The sequence below is a fragment of the Herpailurus yagouaroundi genome, unplaced genomic scaffold, assembly GCF_014898765.1.
Source record: "Herpailurus yagouaroundi ecotype Mexico unplaced genomic scaffold, PumYag 67793, whole genome shotgun sequence".
Lineage (NCBI taxonomy): Eukaryota > Metazoa > Chordata > Mammalia > Carnivora > Felidae > Herpailurus > Herpailurus yagouaroundi.
In genome coordinates, this window is record NW_024420586.1 from 3077710 (window position 1) to 3105325 (window position 27616).

General features: G+C 44.4%; 1 protein-coding gene across 16 annotated transcripts in view; it reads right to left on the reverse strand.

Annotated features, from left to right (window-relative positions):
• Nucleotides 1-27616, reverse strand: part of PCYT1B (phosphate cytidylyltransferase 1B, choline) — a 135820-nt gene that overhangs the window by 31776 nt on the left and 76428 nt on the right. For 15 of the 16 annotated variants that reach the window (XM_040469033.1, XM_040469026.1, XM_040469036.1 and 12 more), the window contains 3 exons: nt 16149-16300; nt 13394-13472; nt 700-842 (listed from right to left, as the gene is read on the reverse strand). In XM_040469033.1, coding sequence (XP_040324967.1) covers nt 700-842; nt 13394-13472; nt 16149-16300 — 374 coding nt within the window. The remainder of the gene's footprint in view (nt 1-699; nt 843-13393; nt 13473-16148; nt 16301-27616) is intronic. The other variant, XM_040469035.1, reaches the window with a different exon arrangement.

Consider the following 27616-nt stretch of genomic DNA (forward strand, 5'->3'; position numbering starts at 1 on the left):
CCTTTAGCAACTGGACCGGCCCTCTTTGCTTTTTAACAGCCTGTTTCAGTTGTTTTCAAGTTGTTTTAACAGTTGCTCTGTTATTAAACTAACAGCAGCTCTGTGGGAACAATACGGCACAAATACAAAAGGAAGCCAAAGACATTAGGCTTTATTTAACCAGTTGTAATTTCTCTGGACAGTGATGATGATGATGATGGCTGTTAAGGTTTCTAATGAGCATCTGTAAGGCCTTAATAAAATGAAAATTTTAAATTCATTGCCTCTGGTTTCGCTTTTCATTGCCTTTGCCTTCCTTCCTTCCCTTTGAGGGGAAGACAACACTTGCCTTTCCCGAGGGCCCATCTCCCAGAAACCCTTCCCGCAAGTCTGAGAACAGAAGAGGCAGCTTGGAGCAAGGGGAAGGGAGGTAACTCCTTTATAAAATGTGGAGCTCGCTACCGCGTGCTTTGGCTGACTTAGGTTAGCCCTTTGGACAGTGGTTTCTCCATCTGTAAAATGGGGATAATACATCATTGGGTCGTTGTGCAGACTGAACCGAGACAATGAATATAAAACATCGGGAAGACAGTGGCACTGGAATTTAAATAAAAACTTTTTAGAAAAGAACACTGTATGGCATATAGTAGACATCCAACAAATGGTGGCAGTGCTTGTGTGACATGACGGTTGTCACAGGATACCGGGCGGCACACTTACATTTATAAAGCTGACATTTAGTTCCTTGGCTGTGTACCCTCTCTGGAGGTTGCGTCGGGCATAAACATCATAGTCACGGACAATTCTGGTGATGATGTCTGATGTTGAGATGCCTTCCGTTCTCTGTGTTGGAACAAACATTCCTGTTCAAATAGTAAAGAGGAGATAAAAAGAAAAAAGTAAGACCTGTTTTCTTTACTAGCTCTCTTTTCCGGGACAGAGTTGCAGCTCCTGGGTGTGTGAGGGAGGCTTTCACACGTGGCCCCAGGTGGCTGTTCCACACCCGGTTCCGTACACTTCCTCCCGCCACAACACTGCATGCTCAGCCCCCCGGACCTGCTCCCTGGAGGCAGCAGGCATGCACCTGGCATTGACTCATACCAAGCCTTGGATCCCCTTCCCCGCTTGCACCAGCCACGGTGCTTCTCCTTAGTCTGTGGGGTCCAGCTTCAAGGTTGTGCCCCTGGGAAGCCTTTCCTGCCATCACTGAGTAGAATCCACAACCTCTACGATACAAATGTGGCTTCCATCAACACAACTATTTTATTTTAATTTTTTTTAACGTTTATTTATTTTTGGGACAGAGAGAGACAGAGCATGAACGGGGGAGGGGCAGAGAGAGAGGAAGACACAGAATCGGAAACAGGCTCCAGGCTCTGAGCCATCAGCCCAGAGCCCGACGCGGGGCTCGAACTCACGGACTGCGAGATCGTGACCTGAGCTGAAGTCGGACGCTTAACCGACTGCGCCACCCAGGCGCCCCTCAACACAACTATTTTAAATACCTGCCTCCTTGTCAAAAGGGGAACATTGTGAAAGTAGAGATTATGCCTCGACTATCTCTGCATTATCAGCCCCCAGCTCAGTGCCCATTCCTGGCACATGGAAGGTGCTGGATAAAGGCAAATGAAACGAGTAAGTGAATAGAGCCTAACAATTGAGCCAATGAATTAGATCGTGGCCCAACTTCCTTTCTTCCCTAAGGAAGTCTGCATCTCATCAGACTGAGGAAAAGATGAAAAAGTGTACTATTTTGTTGTCTCTGATTTGAAGACATGCCCTTGGGATGCTAGATGACTTTATCTCCCTAAGAACAGTCTACTCTGGGGGTGCCTGGGTGGCTCAGTCGGTTGAGCATCTGACTTTGGCTCAGTTCATGATCTCACGGTTCATGAGTTCGAGCTCCATGTCAGGTTGTGTACAGACAGCTCAGAGCCTGGATCCAGCTTCAGATTCTGTGTCTCCCTCTCTCTCTGTCCCTCCCCCACTTGTTCTCGTTCTCTCTCTCTCTCTCTCTCTCAAAAATAAACAAACATTAAAAAAAATTAAAAAAACTTCTAAGAAGAGTCTACTCTGCTTGGTGGTTTTACCACTCAAGACTCTTTCATTTAGAACACATGGGACTGAGTAAAAATAAGCACAGAGAATGCCAAGTTCTAGGAGACTTTCTTCAATGTCCTCAGAGATCTATTTGGGTGAACAAATACAGGGCTATCAAGAGGTCACAAATGTTATCGAGACAAGAATGTGGTTTATATTCACGCTTGTGTTGTCAACTGAAACATGTTGGCAATTAAGATATTTCTCCCCAGTGTGATTAGGGCCACTCAGAGATCTCAGGGGTGGGACAACATGATGGACAGGGCCTGGGGACAAGGGTACTGGGTTCTCAGTTTGGAGACTTGGGCCAGATTCACACCTCAGAAGGCAAGTTACTTAACCTCAGTGTCCAAAACTGAGAAGTGAGGCAGCCGGACAAGATGGCCTTGGGATCGTCTGCGCCACCTCCCTCTCCCTCACTCAACTACGTCCAATCTGTCTCCTTCCAGGCACCAACCTACCTCCTAGAAAGCTCTCTGACTCACCCACTTTTCTTCACCATTATCTAAACCAATCTAACACCATCTAGTTCAAAGATTACAGCAAGAGCCTCAAAACCAGTCTCCAGCGATGTCATTTTTGGTGCCCTCAATCCACTTGTCATGTGGCAAGAGCCACAGAGCAGCCTTCCAAAACACATACCAGGCGGCAGCCCAACAGCCTTTGGTGGCTTTCTAGAGTCCTGAGTAATCACGTCTAAACCCTTACCCTGGCTCTGTGCCAGCTTCCTTTATCTCTGCTCCCCGCCATGCTCTCCAGTCCCATCTCAGACCCTCTCCCCCACTTCATTGTCTGAGCCAAGGCCCCTGGACTACACTGCCAATAGGGGGCACCATTCTCACTGGATTCTGTAGAGCTGTGTGACAAAGTGGACCTGCCTGAGCCCCCCGACACTGGGCTTTGGTGTCCTGAGAGGGCTGGCCCCATCCCCTCACTCTGCCACACACGTGCTCTCTACTCAGCTGACCCCCTGTCATCCCCTGGGTTTCACCGTTAGCGTCACTTCCTCGAAGCAATCTCTTAACCCCCAGACTGGCTCTTCAGGCTTTCTTTCTCTCCCTTCACATATTCCAAAGCCTGTAGAAAACAGCTTATTCAATAACTGCCTTCCCTACTTGACAACAAGCTACATGAGGGAAAGAACTCCTGTCTTAATCTCCTCTATATTCTCAGCACTGAGTGACAAGCAGGCACTGTAAGAATATTTGCTGAAGAGCTGACTAGATGAACATTGATCTCTGAGTGCCTTTCCAAATCCAGTTCTCTTTGATTCTATTGACACTGATGAACTTTTCAGTCTTCTGGCCCCTCCTAAGGTATCCCTTTGAGCTCTCTTTTGATATCATGTGTACATTCACAGTATCAGCAGCAGGCTGGCACTGCTGACGTTTGAGACAAAGCACCGGGCTTCTATTATTCTGTGGCTCAAAGACAGAGCTGGGGTTTACTACTACGCCCAAAACTTCTTTTATCACTTTCTGAGAATAAGGACTCCAACGCAGAAAACCAAATGGAAGGCAGAGGACACAAACATCCAAACACATGAATATAAATAGCACCCAAGTGACCAGCTGCGCAGGGGGCTCTGGTGGGCGGGGAGCACTGAGTGGTCCCAAGCTGGGGGGCCAAGACAACATCCCCACCTTGGTGGGCGGAGCAGGGAGCTTTCTGGGGAGCACTATGTCCCATCTGTCAGCAGGCAGACGCTTTTCCCACACCCCTGCTGCCTGGTGACATGTTAAGAAGATTTCTAGTTACTAGTAGATTTTAGCAAGTCAATGAGACACTGGTGACATGAGCTCACCCTTTCTGTGAAGCCACAGAGCGAGGTCTCTGTGGCTGAGTTACCGAAGGTTTAGGGCAGGGACAGACTTGCTTTGGCTGGTGGGGAGGTACGTCTCTGAAAGAAGCCAAGCCCTCTGCTGACATAATGAGGCACCCGGCTTCCTCCAAATCCTAATTAGTGCTCTGCTAAAAATATTCAGTAATGAGCATGATCAGAGAACCTTTTTTATCGTGCTTTCCCGAATTGCAGTGTTTGGTTATGGAGCTATTTTAAGAAGCGGCCAAGCACATGTTCATGAAGGAAACTTTCGACAGTAGTAGGCAATATTAGCAGGATGATGAGGACCGTGGACCTGACAGCCTACTTCACTTAAGCTCCATCCTTTCATCCAGCTTTGCTGGAGGGTTTTGACATGTAGTTCCGACAAGCAAAGCAGAGTGCTGTAAAGTTTAATTCATGCCCTCTATATCTCTGGCTTCATTTAAAGTGACTTTTGCCTTTCAAAATAGACCTCAATTAGAATGCAAACGCCACATGTGGATGCCTGGGCCATTTCTGAGCATCTTTCCCTCACCGTGAATACTCGGGCCTTCTCTCCTACGGCTCTCCCTTGGTGAGGAATCGGCAGAACAGATCAATGGCCCTGGGCATACGTAAAGTCACGCAGAGTCTTATGCCCGTGCTCCCAGGCCAAGTAGAATACCACCTGACTACTCAATGCGAAGATGGGAATTAGGGTAGATTAAATATGGGCACAGTCCCCTTCCCCTGAAATCTGAGCTGGCCTGAGTGACTTGCTTGTAACCAAGAGAATGTGGTAGAAGTGACGCTGGCTGACCTCCAAGGCTAGGGCCAAAGAAGCCTTGAGGCTTCTGTCAAGATTGCTAACTCTCCAAATGCTTCCTCTTAGGACGCACATTCTTGGAACCCAGCCACCATGCTTTTTAGAAGCCCATGCAACACAGAGAGGCCACAGGTAGGCGCTACAGTGTCAACCCCAGCTGAGCTCCTTGCTGACAAACGACCACCCACTGCCAGCCATACAAGAGCACCACCTGGGACCTCCAGCCCAAGTGGGCCTTCAGATGACTACAGCCCCAGCCCACAGCGGAGTACAACCATTGGAGAGACCCCAAGCAAGAACCACCCAGCCAAGCCCTGGCTGAAATTCTGCCCTACGAAATCTCGAGCAAAATAAAGTGGCTCCTAATTTGTTATGCAACAAGAGGGTGCTCCATTGCTTTGAGTCAGGAAATTATTGGGCCTGTTCCTATACCCTAAAATCAGGAATGCAACTTTTTCTTAGCTCACTAGAAGCTACTCACCAAGAAATGAAACCACGACCAAATGCATGTTTTCACTCTCCAAGGTAGGTGAGAAGCTATCACCCCAGGAAATGTTAATTCAATTCACCCTGGAAGTAACCCTGGGTGAACCAGATACCTGGTCTAGATTCTTGCTACTCTGAGTGAGGTCTATGGACTTACTGTATCTACCAACCTGGGAGCTCGTTAGAAATGGGGATCTTAGGGCACCTGGGTGGCTCAGTCAGTTAAGCGTCCAACTTCAGCTCAGGTCATGATCTCATGGTTCGTGAGTTGGAGACCTGCACTGATAGCTGATAGCTCAGATCCTGGAGCCTACTTTGGATTCTGTGTCTCCCTTTCTCTGCCCCTCCCCCGCTCACATTCTCTCTCAAAAGTAAACATTAAAAAAGTTTTTTTAATAAATAAAAAAGAAATGGGGATCTTAGCAGCACCTGGGTGGCTCAGTCAACTGGGTGTCTGGCTTCAGCTCACGTCATGATCTCACGTTGTGTAGGTTTGAGTCCTGTGTCGGGCTCTGTGCTGACAGCTCAGAGCCTGGCGCCTGCTTCTGATTCTCTCTCTCTCTCTCTCTCTGCCCCTCCTCTGCTCACACTTGGTCTCTCTCAAAAATAAACATTAAAAAAAAAAAGAAATGGGGATCTTAGGTCCTGCTAGACCTACCGAATCCAAATCTGCATTTAAAAAGATCTGTCAGTCGGGCTCTGGGCTGATGGCTCAGAGCCTGGAGCCTGTTTCCGATTCTGTGTCTCCCCCTCTCTCTGCCCCTCCCCTGTTCATGCTCTGTCTCTCTCTGTCCCAAAAATAAATAAACGTTGAAAAAAAAATTAAAAAAAAAAAATAAAAAGATCTGTCAGAATGTCTCCTAAGGCAAGGAAAACAAAAACAAAAGAAAACTATTGGGTGTATTACAAAGGTTCTGCACAGCAAAGGAAACAAACCAACAAAACAAAAGGACAACCTGATTGGGAGCAGATATTTATAAATGACCTATCCCATTAGGGGTTAGTATACAAAACATATAAAGAACTTATACAACTCAACACCAAAAAATAAATAATCCAATTAAAAATGGGCAGAAGACATGAAGGCATGTGAAAAGATGTGCAGCATCACTCATTACCAGGGAAATGCATATCAAAACCACAATAAGACACCACCTCACATCTGTCAGAATGGCTAAAATCAAATACACACGAAACAACAAATGTTGGTAAGGATGTGGAGGAAAAGGAACCCTCATGCACTGTTGGTAGGAATGCAAACTGGGGCAGCCACTGTGAAAAACGCTATGGAGGTTCCTCAAAAAATTAAAAACACAATTACCCTAGGATCCAGTAATTGCACTACGAGGTATTTACCCAAAAAATACGAAAACTCTCATTCAAAAAGATATACGCACCCCTATGTTTACTGCAGCATTATTTACGATAGCCAAGATGTAGAGCAACCTAAGTGTCCACTGATAGATGAATGGATAAAGAAGATGTGGTATATATGTACAATGGGATACTACTTAGCTATAAAAAAAATGAAATCTTGCCATTTGCAATGACATGGATGGATCTAGAGGGTATAATGCCAAGTGAAATTAGTCAAAGAAAGACAAATACCATATGATTTCACTCATGTGGAATTTAAGAAACGGACAAATGAGCCAAGCGGGGGGGGGGGGGGGAAGAGAGACAGACAAACCAAGAAATAGACTCTTAACTATAGAAAACTGATAGTTACCAGAGGGGAGGTGGGTGAGGGGATAGGTGAAACAGGTGATGGGGATTAAGAGTACACTTATGATGATGAGCACTGAGTCATGTACAGAATTACTGAATCGCTATATTGTACACCTGAAACTAACACTCTATTTTTTTAATTTTGATTTTAGTTAACATACAGTGAGTATTGGTTTCAGGAGTAGAATTTGTGATTCATCACTTACAACACCCAGCGCTCATCACAAGTGCCCTCCTTACTACCCATCACCCATCTAGCTCATCTCCCACCCACCTCCCTCCATCACCCACAGTTTGTTCTCTATCATTAAGAGTCTCTTGTGGTTTGTTTCCCTCTCTTCTCTTCACCCACCTTCCCATATGTCCCTCTATTTTGTTTCTTAAATTCCACCTATGAGTGAAATCATATGGTATTGGTCTTTCTGATTGTATATAACATTGTATGTTAACTGTACAGGAAGGGAGGGAGGGAGGGAGAGAAAAGAAAACAAAAGAAAAGAAAGGAGGAAAATAAGAAAGGAAAGGAAGGAGGAAAGAAGAGGGGAGGAGGGAGAGAGAGAGAGAGAGAGAGAGAGAGAGAGAGAGAGAGAAGAAAGAGAAAAGAGAAAAAAGAAGAAAAAAGAGAGACAGAGATCTTGTGGGGATCTGTAGTCACATTTACATTTGACAAGCTCTGGTCTATACCAGGTCCTTCATGGCGATTGTAGGGAAGGAGTAGCTGGCTCATAGCTCAGATCTTCCAAAGACTTAAAAAGGTAATAACCTCCCTATGCCATAACCCACCTCCTTACAACTGATTCATCAGCCAGTTTCTCGGCACCTTCTCCCCTCCTACCCCTGCCATGTTCCTCAGCAGCCTTCCAAGTCTGAAGCATATGGGGTTTCCTTCTTGGAACTTCTTATAAACAAGACAAGACTGGCATGTGAGAGTGTCAGGCCTCTTGTTCTTACCCAATGCTCCTGACCACCGCCAGGGGGAGGCCTTTCTGAGAACACAGCACAGACCTGACTACCAGCCCTGGTGTGGGATGGTGCATGGAGCTTCCCCAGCTGGCCCCAAAAGGGTTTGAACCAACTAACACACCATCAGGAAGACTAAGTATATTATAGGTAACAGAATAATTTTCTGAAATATTATCCAATGTCATGTTCGTTTCTGGGGATGATGTCTGTCCTGAGGTCCTGTTGGCACTGACGGGGAGACCTCCATTATCTCGGGGGAAAGAAGCTGCAGCTGAGAATACAGGAGAAGGCGTTCAGCTTCTGACTTCTGAAATGGGCTCTTTTGAAGGCTCGTTTCAAAAAGAACTGTTTTGAAAGGTAAGGCTTTCACTTGAAAGAGCCATGCTTTGAGGACTACAAAAAAAAGGTTTTCTAAATCCCAGAAAGTGCCCCTTTCATTATTAAGAAGCAGAGGCTGAGTGGACTCAGAGTGAGGACTGTTTTTCTGGAAGCCTTGGAGTGGGGAAAACATGTAATTCACCACGTGGCAGCGTCTTACCCTCCAGGCAGAGAAAAAGCCCCTCCTGAGATCGAGGGGAAAGAACCCGGAGAGGGATAAGGAGGGGAAGGATGGAAGTGAGAAAATGTGAGTGGGGCCTGTCCCTTGCCCCCACTCAGAGTCAAACCCCAGGGTCAGGGACAGGCAAGTGAACCCATCAGACAGCCCAGACCAGAGCGGCTGGTACCCCATTCACCTTCAGGAACTTTGGGAGAAAATGGTCTCCCAGAGACCCCATGCCAACATGGGGAGGCCTCAGTAGAGCATTCCTTACATGGGCGCGTCAGGCAGGACTGACACGGCCCCTCCCACAGCTGTCCAGTAGATTAGGCAAGACATTTGTAAAGTTCCCAGGGGCCCTCTGGAGAAACACTGAAGGTAGCGGAGATTTAAAATCTGCATGACCGCTGGGCGGCACACCCAGAGCATAGGGATGGGATCCTGTAGCAGAGGCTGTGGCAAGGACAGGCCAAATGGAGAGGTGGCTGGATGTCAGAAGGCTATGATGGGGGGCTTCGTCGCCACAGATGATGGCTGAGCAGGTCCGATACCGTACAATGAAAGATAAGCGAGAACCAGTTCCCTACCCCGTGCCAGGCCAACACATAGGGCCCAGGAACAGAGATCACCCCAGGAGAAAAAGGCCAAAAGCTGACTCTACACAGTCCCAGTGCAGACCTAGCACAGTGTCGAGTACTGTAAATGTCCAGGGTGTTATTCCCTGTCATCTGGGGAAATGGGAGCTCCTGAGTAGGTTCAGCTGCAGAAATGACTCCTGTCCTCCTACCCGGTTGATCCTTCCCCCACAAGAGACCCCCACGAGAGTGTTCATGGCACTTCCCTGACTCGGAATGGCACCTGGCTCCATGTGACATATAGAATTAAATCTACACTACCCCATCCTGCCAATCGCCATCTCTGCTCTCACCTCTACACACCCTATACTGCATGAACATTTGATTTTCTCCAAATGCGCTATGCTTCATAAGCTCCCACCTTCGGACATGCATCCCCGGCCTACAGCACACACCCCTCCACAGGCTTCTGATATTTTGAGGTAATTATTTTGTCTCTGCCATCTCCCACGGGTGAGAACTAGGTCTTATTCGTATTTGCATACCATTTCCCCTCCAACAATTCCTGGCTTGTGGACGCACTCAGGGAATTCATGGTTTCACCAATGAGAGTCCAAATGATCCAAAGATGGAATGGGCTGCCTTGGGAGGTAGGAGCTCCCCCATCACGGGAGATGGAGAAGTCCCAGTTCTATCAGGAAGTGGCAGTGATGCCAAGGAGGGGCTAGGAGACTGGGTTTGTAACCCTCAGGAGCCCATCCTACCTCAAGAGTCCGAAGGTCCATATGTACCAGGAAAAGGCTTTAGTGGCGGTGGGCTGAAAGTAAGGGACGGTGGGGCCAACGTGGGTGGAGTGCCAGTGGTTCCCAGGAAGAGGGGAAGACGGCTGTGATGGGTACAGCTCAAGTATAATGGGTATATCACACTTCTTGAAATCTCCCAGTAAAGCAAATGCTAACTCACAAGAGCAGGGGGCCGGACGTGCCAGATAATGGTTTCACGTATGTAGGAAGGTATGCTTGGACACACTTACAGTGCCCAGAGAGGAGAGGTATGATAGAAAGCCAAACAGCAGACAACAAACCAAGCCGTTAATAATCTACTTCCACACCTAACTCTAGTTAAAATACCAATTCCAACCCATCCTTTCCTCAAACTCTTCCTTGCTCCAAGTTTCTCAGGCAGCGGTAGCCTTATGGGAGATTAATGGAAGGCAGTCAGGTGAAGGAAGGTGGACAGAGAACTTATGTAACTCAGGCCACTATCCTGCCTCCTTCCACCGGGGACATCTCCATTTTTAAGGTCAGAAAAACCATGTGACCCTATAAGAGGGTACAAGTAATTACCTTTGCCCCGTCTGTCTTTTAAAATAATCCAAATGGATAGAATCTGGGGAGACTGGGTATTTAAAAAGTCCTAGCAATGACTATTTTAATTCTTAGGTGATTACCGGAAACCCTGTGACACCGACTTGAAAACGTCAGCTCAGGAAAACACTAAGTGTTGGGTGGTGAGTGCATAGCAGAGACTATTTTTCCATTACACATCTGCCCCCAAAAGCACCTATTATTTGTGATTTATATTCCCTTGCCTTTTATTTTTTTTTTATTTTTTTTTCAACGTTTATTTATTTTTGGGACAGAGAGAGACAGAGCATGAACGGGGGAGGGGCAGAGAGAGAGGGAGACACAGAATCGGAAACAGGCTCCAGGCTCCGAGCCATCAGCCCAGAGCCCGACTCGGGGCTCGAACTCCCAGACCGCGAGATGGTGACCTGGCTGAAGTCGGACGCTTAACCGACTGCGCCACCCAGGCGCCCCGATTCCCTTGCCTTTTATAAGACAGAGCAAGAAAAATGCAAATCCACAGATATAATTTTAAAGCTATTTCATTCAGATCATAGTCATTTTTGCAACAAGTCACATGGCAAACCCTTCCATCTTTCTCTGAGATTTTGTTGGGCTGTGAGCCTTTGGTGGTTTAGAGTAATTTAGTGCATATAGTCGGCATCTCCCTTCAATAGAGGGGTGAGGGACTCAGTGGCCATGATACCAATGGAAAGCAAACAAATCAGATGCAAAGGCTGATAAAATTCAGCCCCAAATCACCCCTTAATCTAAGTAATTTGAAAAACTCCACAAGATAGAGTACGTGCCCAAATTATCTAGGTAAATGGCCCTACGCCCTGTGTAGTGGGAAGAGCTCTTGCCAGCAGAAGACGTCCATCTTAGCCAACTCCCCATCATACTCCATTAAAAACACCCTGTTGCTGGAGTGCCTGGCCGGCTCAGTCAGAGGAGCGTGCGACTCCTGATCTTGGGGTCGTGGGTTCAAGCCCCAAGCCGGGTGTAGAGATTACTTAAATAAATACAACTTTTTTGAGAAAGCACCCTGTTGCTTAGCCAGTATTGAACGAGCACTACAAATGTACCAGGGACTATGGGGGGATGTGAAGATGGATGAGACACAGCACAGACCATGGCACCTCATTCTAGGCAGGGATAGCCACACGCACCTGGAGGGAGGGAGGAAGGGAGAGAGGGGGAGAGGGGGAGAGAGGAAGAGTGGGAGGGAGAGAGGGAGGTAAGGGGAGAGACAGAGAGAGGGAGGGGGAGGAGGAGGGGGGACAGAGAGAGAGACAGAGAGAGAGAGAGAAACTATCAGGATGCCACCAGAAAGGAGCTGAAAAGAAGGTCCATTTGCCAAGAGTGTCCAAGGAAGGTAGCGGGAGGGTACTGCTACAGAATCATGCCCCAGGGAGACAGGGCATGTCAAGCGCTAGGTCCTCAATGGGGCACGGAGTAGGCATAGGCGCTCAGAGCGAGGGCATGCCAGGGCCAGAGAAGAGCTGGAGCCAAGGCACTAAGTAGGGGTGTGTCTGGGCACGAGGACGGGCTCCGTGTGCCTGGAGTTTAGGGTCTGAGCAAGGCGGTGCAGAGCCCAAGCTGGCAAGATGCAGAGGCGGGGCAGGGCCAAGAGACCGAAACCCAGTAACAAAACCCAGGAGCAGTCAGAGAGACTGAAGGAAATTAGAAGGTCCCACAAGTGTCCCAGAAGAAGAGGACAAGAGCACCCACGCGAGGAGAGGAGTCAGCAGGGTTGTTATGTCCAGAGGACAGAGTCGAGGCCACTGGATCTGGTGGTCCAAAGGTCACGACCAAAGTGAGGAAGGACGGAACGTCAGTGAGAGCGCAGGCATCTGGGAACGGCCGGGAGAGCACCTGTAGGTTGCCAGGAAGGGACTACCGACCCAGGATGTGACTGGAGATGGAGGGAGAGGGAGGGCAGAAGAAAGATTTGACTTGTTTTATTTGTTCTTGTTTGATTTGTTTATTTGTTTGAAGTTCTTACAGACTTTCAAAGATTGTAAGCTGAGACGAAACTACTAGAGAGTGAAAACCCTGCATGGCAAAGAGAGGAAGAATGAATGAAACAGCCTCCACGGAAGGGAGAAGGTTGGTGCAGATAAAGACATCAGCCTGGGACACAAAACATACCCCTTTTCCTCAGGATGCAGGACAGGAGGTGAGGAGGCGAGGAGTTGCAGGTCAATCAGGGCAGGACGCGGGTAAATGTTATCAAGGAACATCGACAATCCCGCTGAGGCTAGAAACCACAGACCTGTTACGATGCCCCAACAGTGATTTCCCTCAAGTCCTTAGCACCAAAGGAGAAGGAACAGAGAAGGTGACGAAGGAATGAACCCCAGGGAGTCTGCAACGGACGGAAACCGGCCTCTCCCCAGCCCCCTAATAACTCCCTGGGGCAGACTAGAGTCTCTGAGTTTAAAAGAAATGCTTAGTGACAACTGGGACAACTTCCAAAGTGCAGGCACTGTGTCTGCCCTCCATGACACTGCTTAACAGTTTGGGGAAGGAAATACTCTACCTGATTTCTCAAATATTTGTGCATTCTTTTTTTCCCCTCTGCCTGTGGTACCTGAGGATATTACTGTGATGTGATAGGATGACATAAGGCAGGACTGACTTTGGAGACAAGGAGTCCAAATTTTTAATTACCCAGTTATCTGTCTTCTTCTGGAAGGAACGCTCTTGTAAGTATAAAATCATTTCATTGTGGAGACTTAAATGTGAATGAGGAAAATGCCCTCTAAACAATAGGGTCCTATGGTTTCAGTCTGACGAACCCTAAAACTGAGCCTCAAACTAGAAGTTGAGTACTTCGGTGCTCAAGTTAATTCTTGTATAAATACCTAAATGGTGTCTGTCCTCCAACTGAGCCTTAGCACATGTCAGCAGAAGCTTGTAGAGGCTACTTGGCAGACATCTGAAATTCCGGTGCCTCCCATGTATGTGCTGCAAGCCCAGGGCAGAGGTCTCTGTTTAAACCTCAAGGTCATAATGCAGTGGACAGGTGTGCATAGGGGAACTCACCGGCTTCTTTGATATGCTTGTAAACATCGTCAGAGCCGGCAGAAGAGTAGGGAATGTCATCATGGGCCACAAAGTCAATCTGTTGGAGACAGAGAAGAGTGATGTCACCACTAGGATGGACGTGCATGTCTGTGATTTGCACATGCCTTTTTTTTTTTAACTTTTATTTATTTTTGAGAGACAGAGCGCGAGCGGAGGAAGGGCAGAGAGAGAGGGAGAGACAGAATCCAAAGCAGGCTCCAGGCTCCGAGCTGTCAGCCCAGAGCCCGACGTGGGGCTCGAACTCACAGACTGCGAGATCATGACCTGAGCCGAAGTCGGACGCTTAACTGACTGAGCCACCCAGGTGCCTCTGCACATGTCTTTTTGAGAGCAAGCATTCGTAATAAAGCAGTTGAAATAAGCAGTTTATAATGGGGATTTGAATCCTCGACTGAAAGGTCCTGACTGCCAAATGTCTCCTTTTCCAGGAAATAAAGCAAACGAGGTCGGTTTGTCTCCTCTACTGGTCCCTCTTTCTCTCTCCTCTGACAGGAGGTTTTGTTGCCTTTCTGTCCATCTGCCTTTAAGCTTTCTCCTTAGAGAATCCATTCATTGTTCAGATTTTCCTCACCCCTGCTATGATGAGGGACCCAAAAAACCTCCATTTCCTGTCTCATCGATAGGAATAGGCCTTCACGCTTGAGTCGTGTTTTATGTGGGGAAAATGAATTCACACCTCTTTTCTTATTTGATCTTCCTGACCACCTTGTTAGGCAGGTGGGGCACATGCTACTATTTCCGTTGGGACATAAGGCTGCTGCTGGTAGAAGACTTGTCAGATCTGCCTGAAGTCACCCTTTTCTATTTCACTGCCCTCTGCTGTCACTTTAAAATCAAGCGATTTGAAATTTAATTCCGCCTGAAAGCTAGTGTCCCCTTGCAGTGGCACCTCCATTTTCCCAGTTTACCTAGGCCCCGAACACCTCAGAGTCGGCCTTCTTCCCCTACATCCTTCAGTCTCCGTGACACATAGGTCGCAAGATCCACGGGGGTGCGTGCGCGTGTCTGTGCGCACAAGCGAACGTACATGCACGCGTGTGCACCCATCACGTCCTCCCCGCAGCTACTACACCCAATCCGGGGCCCTGTCACCTGGGTTACTGATACCAACCTACACCTGACCTTCCTCACCGCAGGCTCTCTCCCTTCCAAGCCATCCCTCCGTGACACGCTGGGGGTGGGGCACTTCCTTGGGAAACAGTTTTCTTTGTGTCATTCTTTTTCCTGCTCATCTTCACTGGCTCCCTGTTTCCTGCTCCACCCGGTGAAAACCTGTTGCCTGGCTGTCCAAGCCCTTTGCAACCAGGCTTCACTCCACCTCGAGGCACAGTTTAGAACAGCAGTCTGATCTGCCTGTGCCGCCACTTCCTTGCTAGATAACTCTTAGGTTGGCTGTAAGGATGAAACCACGATTTCCCAACCTTGGTATCTGCAATGTTTTGAGGTGGACAGTTTTTTGAGGGGCGTCCCGTAGGAAGCTTAGTAGCACCCGTGGCCTTTACCTGCTAGAGGCCGGTACCCGCCCCCCAGCGGTGACGGCCAAAAATGTCTCCAGACACCGCCAGACGTCCCTTGAGGGCAAACTTAAGTTCATTTGAGAATCACTGGATTCAATGAAGTAATTACGTACAAGTGCTAAAAATCACCTGGGACACTCATACTCTTCCTCTCCAACGACAACAAAGTCTCAGGGTAGCCATGAGACTGAATGCAACTCACGTGGGAGCAAAGCCCTCAACACGGTGCCTGGCACATGCTAAGTAAGAAGTGGCAGCCCTCGCGCCCATCACTGGTACCCCCGGCACGCCTGGCACAAGTGGAATGTACAATAGATGCTTCATAAAAACGCGTTAGTGATTGCTGGAAGTAAATCATATTGTAGTTTCTCCTTTTTCTTTTTATTCTTGCTGAGAAATTGTCTCCTCTGCTATTATCCATGCACATTTATCAGTGTTCTCTCTTCTCTTCTCCATCGTGAATTTAAAAATAGAAAAGAAAACTCTTAGAACAGCTTAATCTTGTTTTTTTTTGTGTGCTGCTTATAAAAGGGAAGAATAGGGCCTAATGTGGAGCTGGTGGGGAGATTCAAAGCACATAATTTGATGCAGATCAAAAGAATTTCTCATGTTTTCAACTAATAAAAATCTTGTAGCAGTAGGAGTCTCAGGGTCACAAAATCACACATATAAAGTTCCTTCCTTAAAGGCTGACCCCTGCTCTTCTGGATACAGGGCGTGTTCATTTGTTCCATGAAAAATGATGCCTGCGAATCTATAAGCATCAGTAGCGATGATGGTGGTGATAACGACAGTAACATTTTTGGAGCTCGGGCTAGGGGCCAGCCAGCGTTCAAAGGGTTTTACTTAGATGATCTCATTAGATTCTCAAAAGAGTCCCATGAGAGAAGTACGAATACTGCCCCCAGTTTACAGTTTAGGTAAGTTAGTTCAGTATCTTGCTCAAGGTCCTGCAGTTTGGAAGGGATAGAGGTCACACTTGAACATGGGTGGTCTAGCTCTAGCACCCACACTGAGGATGGAAGAGGATATCAGTCCCCAGGCGTGGGCAGAAGACAGGTGCTATGTCAAGTGACACCACATGATAGTTCCTGAAGCTACCTCTTCTAGCAAGTGGAAGCTTCTGGGCTTTCTGCATGTAAGGTGCAGAGACAGATTCCAATTCTGCTACTTAGAGAACATGGAAGAGGAAGCACCTTGTGTTTTTCCAGAAACTCTGGAGTGAGGGTCCATGGAGCATCTCTAATGACTTCGTCCACATAGCGACAGTGTCTGAGGGCTTCATATCTCTCTGCTTCGTTCATCACAGTGAAACCTTTGAATTTGTGGGTGAGGTCATCACTGCAAACTGAAACAGACAAATGTGTTAAAGGCTGCCACCTGGCCCAGGCCCTGCTGACAGCCATCCCGGTACACACAGGGCTTATTCAGCAAAACAAAAGGATCTCAGCCTTACTTGGTACATGACATAATCAAACTCAGTTTGTTGTTGTTGTTGTTTTTTTTTTTTTTTTTTTTTTTTTTTTACACAGGAACAAAGCATCAGGAAAGCGAAGCAAGCTGAAATCTACCAGCAACTGAGCTTTCCATTTGAGAGCTGATTTTGACTGCATTCTCTGCTGCAACTTTTATTAAAATCATTCTCCACGCTACCTAATGTGATTCTTGTATCTTTTATTTCCTTATCCCACAGCGAAAATTACTATTCGGGGGAAAAAAATGACCAAATGAACTGACAGAGAGCAACCAAGAGGCCTGAATTCTAGAAGGTTTGAACAATCATTTCCAATTCTTTTACTAGATCATTGTACTTAATAACCCAAGTGCGATTCCTTACCATGCACTTGTGCCCGTACATGCGCGTGCGTGTACACACACACACACACACACACACACACACACACACACACACTTGTGTTCTCTGGACTGAGGTCCAGTCACTACACATCAGGCCACATACTCAAGAATAGGAAGTCATAAAACAGAAGATCTGATCTAGAGGAATTCATCCTTCTAACATTTCTTATCTTTCCTAGATCTCTGGTTCCTGAATCTCCACATGGGGGTTAATATCATCCACTGTCAGCCTTAGAAAGGATTTTTTGAGGATTTACATAAAAGTACGTTGAAATAAACTGAACAAGAAATATTACTCATGACCTTATCCATAATATTGGGGGGGGGGGCGTTGGTGAGGAAAGGCAACTTTCCTGAGTTTTCCTCCATGTCAGGAAGAAATGTCACTGTGGGTACAGTCCCTGTTCACCAATATCCCAGTGAAAGTCCTACAGCCATTCTATCCTGACTGCTCAAGAGGTTTTCTGTACACACAAAAAATTTATAAGATTTAAGTATGCAATACATGTTTTAAAAACAAAAATACAATTATTTCCTGGGAATCAAAGAACGACCTACATCCCAAACCCAATCTAGCCACAGAGTAAAGGCAGCCGTTGGCCACAGCCAGCATCCTGGGAAGACTTCTCATTGTAGCCCTCACGTGCTCGACCTCCAAACCATCCCCAAACCTGCTGCATCTGCATCCCGAGTGTGCCCAGAAGCCACATTCGTCTTACCACCTCCAGCACATTCACCTCCCCTCCTCTGGACTACTGCAGTGGCCTCCTAGCCAGGCTCTGGTTCCAGCCTTGCCCACCCCCAGCAGCTGTCCTCATCCACCAGAATGACCTTGAAACCCGCCCGACGGTCATTCTTGGGCTCAGAACCCTTCTCATCTCCCTCACAGTGAAAGGGAAAGTCTTCCAGGGGCCCACAGGCCACCACGAGTTCCACACCTCAGCCCATTCCTTGCCTCCGTGCTGTTCCTGAAGCCACCAAGAATGCTCCTGCTCAGGTCAGGACCTTGCACTTTGTATCAAACCTGAAACAGTAGTGCTCCAAATATCCACAGAGCTCGCTCCCTCCCTGGCCTCAAGGCTTCCCAGCCATCCAACAGAAATTGCCGTTTGGCAGTCGCCATCTTTTTCCCACTTCACTTCTTGCCGTGGCACTCCTCATCATGGAACTCTCTTATTTTATTGTTGATGTTCTTCTACTAATATATATGCTCCCCGAAGAAAGGGACTTTCCTTTGTTTCATTTTCTGATGGCCCATAGTGGGCTTTTAACAAGTATTTATTGAATGAATTAATAGTGCCTGAAATATACAGATGCTCAATTAATGTTTATTATAATTTAAAATAACAGATATTTATCTGTAGGCACATTTCAACAACATTTATATATATATATATATATATATATATATATAAAATTAAGAGACTGGTGTATCTCTAGATACACATGTATACCTATACATCCTTCCTGAGATGTACAGACATATATAGAATACAATATGGAAAACATTGTAGTGGTTTATGTGACCCAAACACCATCAACCATGTGGTGGGCTCAAAAACTTTGATGAACATCAGAGTTGCCTAAGGAACGTGCTAAATATAAAGATGCTTGGGTCCCACTCGCCGAGATTTTGATTCAGTGGGTGCTATGGTCTGAATGTCTCCCCACAAATTCATTTGTTAAAATCTTAACTTCCAAAGGTGATATTTAGAAGGTAGGCCTTTGGTGCTTAAGTCTTGAGGTTGGAACCCGCACGAATGGGATTAGTGCCCTTATAAAGGAGACTCCAGAGTGCTCCCTTAGAATGTTCGACCATGTGAGAAAACAGCAAGAAGGCAAGACCTATGAATCAGGAAGAGGGCCCTCACTAGAGGGACACCATGTTAGCACCTTGATCTTGGAGTTCCCAGCTTCCAGAACTGTGAGAAGTAAACTTGTGTTGTTTTTAAGCTAGCCAGTCTGGGGTGTCTTGTTTAGGAGACCAAATGAACTAAGATACTGAGTCTAGAGTAGGGCCTAGGCAGCTCTATTTTTGACAAGCTTCAGGGATAATTCTGATGTATGCAACATTCAAAAGCCCCTGAAGCATGTTATGAACATCTTGAGTAAAGAACCCAGCCTGTTTTTGAATCACCCATCACTCCAGTTTGGGGGGGGTGGGTGGTGGGTGGCAGATAGTAGGGCCATGATGACTATGTTATACTGATTCATTGAATGCACTGATTTATGACTATAAATAGCAATTATTTATGGGCCGAGATACCCAATTTAAATATTGATCTAAGACTTCTTAAATATTCAGTTAGGACTTTATTAAAACACTACCTCAACAATCATACTGAGCAGAAATGGATTTCAGATCCATCAATTTTCTATTTTAAACAACACCAAACTAGGCTGGGTCATATCCTCCCTGCGTTTTGAACCTGCACCTGAGCAATATGGTATAACTTCTAGATGACCGAAATAACGGCCTCCTGACAGAACACGAAGAAAACAAACAGGATGTTTATGTCAGTCCGGGGTCCTATTTTCATATCCCAGGAGTGACCTCAAGAAGCAGCTGAACATGCTGACCAGTTATTGTCTAAACATTAATTACGCCCAAAGCAGCACTGTTGTTCCTGAATCTTGGCAAATGCACACTGACAACCAGATGGAGACCTCTGAGCAGTGATGCTCCATGGATGAATTCACTGAGTTACGTGGGAGCTCGTACTGTAGCTAACCTATACTGGCAGCTCACTATGTTCAAAATGAAATATTACCAGTACTCTGTAGGAGAGAAAATTTAACATAAGGAATCAATCAACTTTGGAACCAAACAGACTTGGGTTCTAATCCCAGCTCTGCTCCTTGCTACAAGGAAAATTACTCAGTCTCTTAAGATTCCATCAACTGTCTTTAAAACATGGCAAAGTTTTGAAAATAGAATATGATGATGTGAGGAGTAATGCTCAAAAACATTTGCCATTTTTTAAAGAGTAGTATGAGACCATTACTGTGGATATTCATTTGTGTTTGGGGCTAACTTCCTGTTCCCACTCCAAGCAGGTGTCCAGCCTCTTGGAAGAAACTCTCCCATGGAAGCTGTGAAGTTAAAGTTGCTGGTACACACGCCTGCCTTCCTGGCTGCTGTTTGCTCCAAGCCAGAACTCCTTAGAGGAATTCTGTAAGGAAAGAGACAAAGAGAGAGAAGATTCCTCCAAATGAGGAAGAGGCCAAAAGTCTGAGGATCCCACGAGCAGCAGGGGCTGGTGGCAGAGCCTCACGAGGGATGACGACATGGAGCCCCAGGCACTGGGAATCCACACACTGCAGGCTCAACAGTGCTGGGCTCGAGACTGGAAAGCCCTCTCTTGTTTCTGTAAACATTTTAACATCTCGTTGGACTCCGCAGAGGTGAAGAGGGCCCAACAAGGACTGAGAGACTATTTCCCACCAGTCAGGCAAAGTGGAGTCTTAGCAGAATATTTCATTTCAATTAAAGTACAAGACAGCATAAACCCAAGTCCGTGGAGTTTTTATGTCTACTATAGTAGGAATAGTGTCACCATTATTATTTTTTTATTCCCCTCCAATGAGGTAGAAGTAGGCATTGGGTGACCCATATCCTTAAAAACTGTTTTAGGGAAAAAATTCTAATATAAATTTTAATTTCTTGACTTGTTTTTAAATGACACTAACTTTTCATTATTTAAGTGTTTATTCAAATTCTAGTTCACACTATAATATTAGTTTCAGGTGTACGTTATAGTGATTCAACAGTTCCGTACAACACCCAGTGCTCATCAAGACAAGTGCCCTCCTTAATCCTCATCACCTATTTCACGCATCCCCCCACCCACCTCCCCTTTGGTAACCATCAGTTTGTTCTCTATAGTTAAGAATCTGTTTCTTGGTTCTCTCTCCCTCCCCTGACCCCCATGTTCATCTGTTTTGTTTCTCAAATTCCACATATGAGTGAAATCATATGGTATTTCTCTTCTCTGACTTATTTCACTTAGCGTAATACTGTCTAGCTCGATCCATGTTGTTGCAAACGGTAAGATTTCATTCTTTTTTATGGCTGAGTAATATTCCATTGTCTGTATATACCACATCTTTATCCATTCATCAGTTGATGAACACTTGGGCCCTTTCCTTAATTTGGCTATTGTAGATAATGCTGCTATAAACATCAGGGTGCACGTATCTCTGTGAATTAGGATTTTTGTAATCTTTGAGAACAAAACTAGTAGTGTGATTGTTGGAGCATAGGATAGTTCTATTTTTACTTTCTGAGGAAACTTCATACTGTTTTCCAGAGTGGCTGCACCAATTTGCATTCCTACCAACAGTAGGAGAGGGTTCCCCTTTCTCTACCTCCCTGCCAACACCTGTTGTTTATTGTTAAATGATGTTACTTTCTTTTCATGTTTATTTTTGAGAGACGGAGAGAATGTACAAGCAGGGGAGTGGTGGGGACAGAGGATCTGAAGCAGGCTCTGCACTGACAGCAGAGAATCCAACGCAGGGCTCGAACTCATGAACCATGAGATCATGACCTGAGCCAAACCCAAGAGTTGGGCGTTTAACTGACTGAGCCACCCAGGCACCCCATGTTAGCAGTTAAATTAAAAAGAAAAAAGGGCTTTACAATTGGTAGTTTCAATTCGCTAAAATAATGTCAACAAGGTAAGCTTACATAAATGAATTTTCAAAGTATTACTGGTCATAATGCTTACAAAATTAGAAATCCAAGTATTATAATCATTGTACAAAACCATGGCATTTTGTGTCTGTTATTGCCTAAGGTTGAAAAATAGATTGTAGTACTACCACTTATCACAGTTTCTGGTCTTTGAATCAATTATTTCTACCAAATACCAAGTATTATGCCGCCTTTCTGTGCACTCACCCTGACCAGAGTGGTTTCATGAGCAAAGCCCATGCTCCACCCAGGGGAACCCCTACAACAAACCTACCCATAGATGTCAGGGGCCCCACAATTAATATAGCAGGTTCTTTCAATTCACCCTAAGCATTTTTTTTTTAATTTTTTTTTCAACGTTTATTTATTTTTGGGACAGAGACAGACAGAGCATGAACGGGGGAGGGGCAGAGAGAGAGGGAGACACAGAATCGGAAACAGGCTCCAGGCTCTGAGCCATCAGCCCAGAGCCTGACGCGGGGCTCGAACTCACGGACTGCGAGATCGTGACCTGGCTGAAGTCGGACGCTTAACCGACTGCGCCACCCAGGCGCCCCCACCCTAAGCATTTTATTTGCTGACTACACACATCACTGTAAGGGCCAGTCTTTCAACCAACAACATAAAACACCTATTTGTAAAAGACTCCCTAACTTTCCTCAGTACAGAATTGTCTGCCATTAAGGTGGTTTGTGACACTCAAGATAGTCTAAAAGCAATGGTCTTCAAACTAGGACACACATACCCCTGGGGATACACAAAGACTTTTCAAATGATATCCAAACACAAGAGGCTTTAAAGGACTCAATTTTCAGATCCTCAGCTTCCAAGGGTATACTTTCTTAAAATTAATGGTCCCAGAGAAAGCCTCTGTGTCCAAAACCACCCTTACTCCACTATGCAAAAGGAAGACACCATCCGAATCTTACTCTGTTGCATGGCAAGGGGCAGGGGGTTAAGGCTTCAGGCCAAACCAAAGGGAAAGCTTGCTTAATGACTACTGCAAACACCATGAACCTCTAAAAGCTTCCTGTCCTAAAACATTTCTGTTACAGGTAAAGCCCGGTGTTACAAACTCATTATGGGAAAGTAAGGAATAATGCCAACTGTTGCCTAACAACTTTGCGTTTTCATTCCCCTAACTATTGTCAAAGGACATAAGGATCTTGAGCGATAAGACCCAGGAATTCAAAGCAAAAGGAGCAATGGAAAGAAATATTGAATGCTAAAATGGCTTTTTCATATGGTGAAGGGTAAGCATTTCCCCAGCTATTCTCAGCACTCACGGTGAGTCCCGGAAACGCCTTCTCTCTTTTAGTTCAGAGTAAGCATTTTTGCCAGCTATTCACTTCAAAATCAACTGCACAAGGCAAAGCTGCACAGGCTGATACTGCTGCATTTTAGAAATGTAGCTGGAATATTTTCTAGAATTATCATTTTTTTTCAAAATACATTGGAATAAACATGTAGATAAAACATTTACATGCTTTTTTTCATATTTCATATGCATGCATTTAAAAGGAAGTTAAAATCTATTTTATCAGATCACATTATAAAATATTTATTCCATTTACAGATAATGCTTATCCTATTTCTTCTTCTAAAAGGTGTATTATTTTATACCTTCTCCTACACAAAATATCTACTGCCAATTTATTTTTTTAGTAGTATATTCCCTTTTCTATTCTTAAGTACATAGAAGTATGTATAACCATGGTGTCTAATAAAGATAGGTTATTTCTGATTTTTACATTTGATTTTAATTTTTCCCAAAAGTCAAACACCAGAGTTTAAGTACACACACACACACACACACACACACACATCGGTATTTAGAGAAGGAATAACAGGTCTTTTTACCATACGTCTCTCCTTATGAATATGGTATTATTTTACTTATAAATTACACTGCATCACTATAAATTAAGCATAGTGATTTGTTGTCTTGTTTGTAACTTATTATATTAGAGCTATATATCATTTTAATCTTGACTGATTCTATTTTATACAATGCATTTTATAATGTATTTCTCAGTGTTTTTTATAAGACTTCCTGAAATACATTAACATATTTGAATTGAAAAGACTTTTTCTTAGTTTCTAGGTTTTTGGCAGGATTGACAGTGGGGACTAGCTTGGTTACTTAGGTTAGATGGTGTTTTCTGCAGATTTAGTAAACAAAAACCACAGCCCCAAGGTTTTTTGGGTTTTTTCTCAGTTTTAAGAAAATGATAAAACCATTTTATCAAAGATTAGTGGATTGACAACAGTGTAATGAAATGACCAATATTTCCATTTCCCCAACCCTTTCTCAGTGTATCTGGTTAAATAAGTTGCTTTCAAGTAAAAGAGTAAAGGTTAGAATTAAGAACCATTTGGTAAGTCTTGGTAAAGCCTTTTTGTTATACTTCCCAGAAAAAAAGAAAGCCAATGATTCTAATAGCTTGGAACACATCTTCCTGTGGGTCGGGTCATTTCTAATCCATTGCTTGCCTCAAATTCCAAAGAGAACCTTAATAAATTGTCACTTGATAGACCATTACAATTCTTTTGTTGACAACAATAAATTCTTTTTGTGCTACACGGCAAATAATTCAGGAGTTCAAAGACTGAGTGGCATCACTCTAACAAATTTCTTCCATTCCTGTCTAAATATTTGTGTAAACAAAATACTTCAGCACTGATATCTATAATAAGGAAAAATAGGAATAAAATCAATGTTAAACCCTGTCTCATTCTAGCAGTGATATATTCACCCACAAATCACAAAATCCCAATCATTTCATTTAAATGTTAGAGAACAGTGAACAGGAAAAATTCCAAAGAAAAACAATCTCAGGGCAAGCTAGAGGGAATAAGCACCTTAGCTATAGATGAACAAGGATAAAAATTACAATGATGTCTCCACAGAAACAATGCAAGCAAGAGGAGAATGGAGTGAAATATTCAGTGTTGAGAGAAAAACTCCAACCAACCTAGAATTCTGCGCCCTGTAAAATTATCCTTCAAAAAAGAAGAAATAAAGACCTCCTCAGACAAACAAAAATTGAGGGAATTTGTTGCGAGTAGACCTGCCTTGCAAGCAATGTTTTAAAAATTTCTTCTTTAAAATAAAAGTTATTTAGGGAGAAAGAAAATGATGTAGGTCAACAATTCAAATCTACATAAAGAAAGGAGAAGCATTCAAGAACCAATAAGGTAAGAGCAAACATTTCATTTCTCTTATTCTTAATTCATCTGATAACAGTTTGTTCAAAATAATAACCACAACAATATATTCATTTACGAATGAATGACTGTAATGACACAAGGAATGAGAGGGAGGGGTAAGAAATATTTTGTTTTTATAAGGTACTTGCACTACTAGTAAAATGTTGTTTGAAAGTGGACTTGGGTTAGTTTAGACTATAAATTACAAACTCTAGGGCAACCACTAAAAAAGTGAAAAAAGAAGTGTAATTGATATGCTAAGAAAGGAGAGAAAATGGAATCATATCAAATGCTCAGTTAAAACCACAAAAGGCAGGGGCACCTGGGTGGCTCAGTTGGTTGGGCTTCCGACTTCAGGTCAGGTCATGATCAGGTCAGTGGGTTCAAGCCCCGCGTCAGGTTCTGTGCTGACAGCACAGAGCCTGGAGCCTGCATCAGATTCTGTGTCTCCCTCTCTCTCTCTCTGCCCCTCCCCCACTCATGCTCTGTCTCTGACTCTCAAAAATGAATAAATGTTAAAAATAAATTTTAAACCAGGCAGAGGCTACTGGGTGGCTCAGTCAGTTAAGTGTCCGACTTCGGCTCAGGTCATGATCTTGCAGTTCATGAGTTTGGGCCCCGCATCAGGCTCTGTGCTGCCTGCTTCGGATTCTGTGTCTCCCTCTCTCTCTGCCCCTCCCCCACTCATGGTCTCTGTCTCTGTCTCTCTCTCTCAAAAATAAATAACATTAAAAAAACACAAAAGGCAGAACAAGTGTCAAAGACGGAAGCAGAAACAAAACACAAAGGCAACAAATAGAAAACAAAAAATATTGTATATATTAAAGCAACTATTTAAATAATCACTTGGAACATGTACAGTCTACATTTATCAATTATAAGACGGAGATTGTAGATCAAAAAATAAGACCCAACTGTATGTTGTCTGTAAGAAACCCACTTTAAATATGAAAACATATATACATTAAAGGTAAAGGAATCAAGAAAGATACAGCATGCTAACGCTAATCAAAAAAAGTGGAAACAGGGGCGCCTAAGTGGCTCAGTCGGTTAAGCGTTGGACTCTTGACTTGGGCTCAGGTCATGATTGCACAGTTCATGAGTTCAAGCACTGCATTGGCTCAGCACTGCCAGCACAGCTCTCTCTCGCTTACTCTCTCTCTCTCTCTCTCTCTCTAACCCTCCGCCACTTGCACTTTCTCTCTCCCTCTCAAAATACATAAACTTAAAAAAAAATGGAAATACTGTTTGAGTATGTCCTTTTAAAAAAAGGTGAAAATAGCTACATCCATTTCAGACAGAGTAGACTCTAGAGCAAGGAAAGTTATCAAGAAGAGAGGAGCATTATATAATGATAAAAGTGTCAATAATCCATGAAGACATAGAAACCTTTAATGTGTACGTGCCTAGCAACTGAGAGTCAAAATATATGAGGCAAAAACTGAGAGAAATGCAAGGAAACACAGATGAATCCACTATAAGAGTTGGAAATTTTAATACCCTCTATGGGAAACGGACAGACCTAGCAGGCAGAAAATGAACAAGGACATAGTTTAAGTCAACAGCACCGTCAATCAGCTGAATAAAATCAATACTACAGACTACTTCATCCAACCACAGCAGAATACACATCGTTCTCAAGCTCACATGGAGCATTCACCAAAACAGACAACGTTATGGGCCATAAAACATACCATAACACATTTATGAGAATAGAAATCAGGGGCACCTGGGTGGCTCAGTTGGGTGAGCATCTCACTTTGGCTCAGGTCATGATCTCATGGTTCGTGGCTTTGAGTCCCCCATTGGGCTCACTGCTGTCATCACAGAGCCCACTTCAGATCCCCTGTCTCCTTCTCTCTCTGCCCCTCCCCCCCTCAAAAATAAGTAAACATTAAAAAAAAGAATAGAAGGCATACAATGTCTGCTCTCAGACCACAATGGAATTAAGTTAGATATCAATAATGAAAACATAGGTGGAAAATCCCAAAATACTTGGAGATTAAATAGAATACTTTTTTTTTGATGTTTATTTTTATTTTTGAGAGATAGAGACAGAGCATGAGTGGGGGAGGGGCAGAGAGAGAGGAAGACACAGACTCCAAAAGCAGGCTCCAGGCTCTGAGCTGTCAGCGCAGAGCCCTACGTGGGGCTCAAACTCACGGAGATCACGTGAGATCATGACCTGAGCCGAAGTTGGACACTTAACCGACTGAGCCACCCAGGCGCCTCTAAATAACACACTTCTAAATAACACATGGGTAAAAAAATAAATCTCAACAGAAGTATTTAAATATTTTGAAGTAAATGAAAATGAAAACACAGCTTATCAAAATGTGTGGAATTCAGGGGGAAAAGCTTAGAGGGATATTTATAGCATTAAGTGCATATATTAGAAAAAAAATAAAGCGTAAAAAGCCTAGATATCTAAAGTCAATAATCTAAGATTCCACCTTAGGAAACTAGAAAAAGAAGAGCAACTTAAATCCAGAGTGAGCATAAGAAATAATAAAAATCAGAACAGAAACTAATGAAATAGACAACAGGAATCAATAGAGAAAAATCAATGAACCCAAAAGCTGGTTCTTTCGAAATATGAATAAAATTTACAAGCCTCTGGTTAAGCTAAGAAAAAAAGAGAAAACACACAAATTATTAATATAGGATATTAAAGAGGGGACATTTTTGCAAATCTTGTGGCCAGTGAAAGGATAATAAAGGACTATTATGAGCAAGTCTGTGCCCACGAATTTGGTAACCTACACGAAATGGACCAATTCCTTGAAAGACACAAGCTGTCAAAATTCATACTAGAAGAAATACACAATCTGAATAGGCCTATATCTATTAAAAAATTGCATCAATATCTAATAACCTTCCAAAAGAGAAAACACCAGGCCC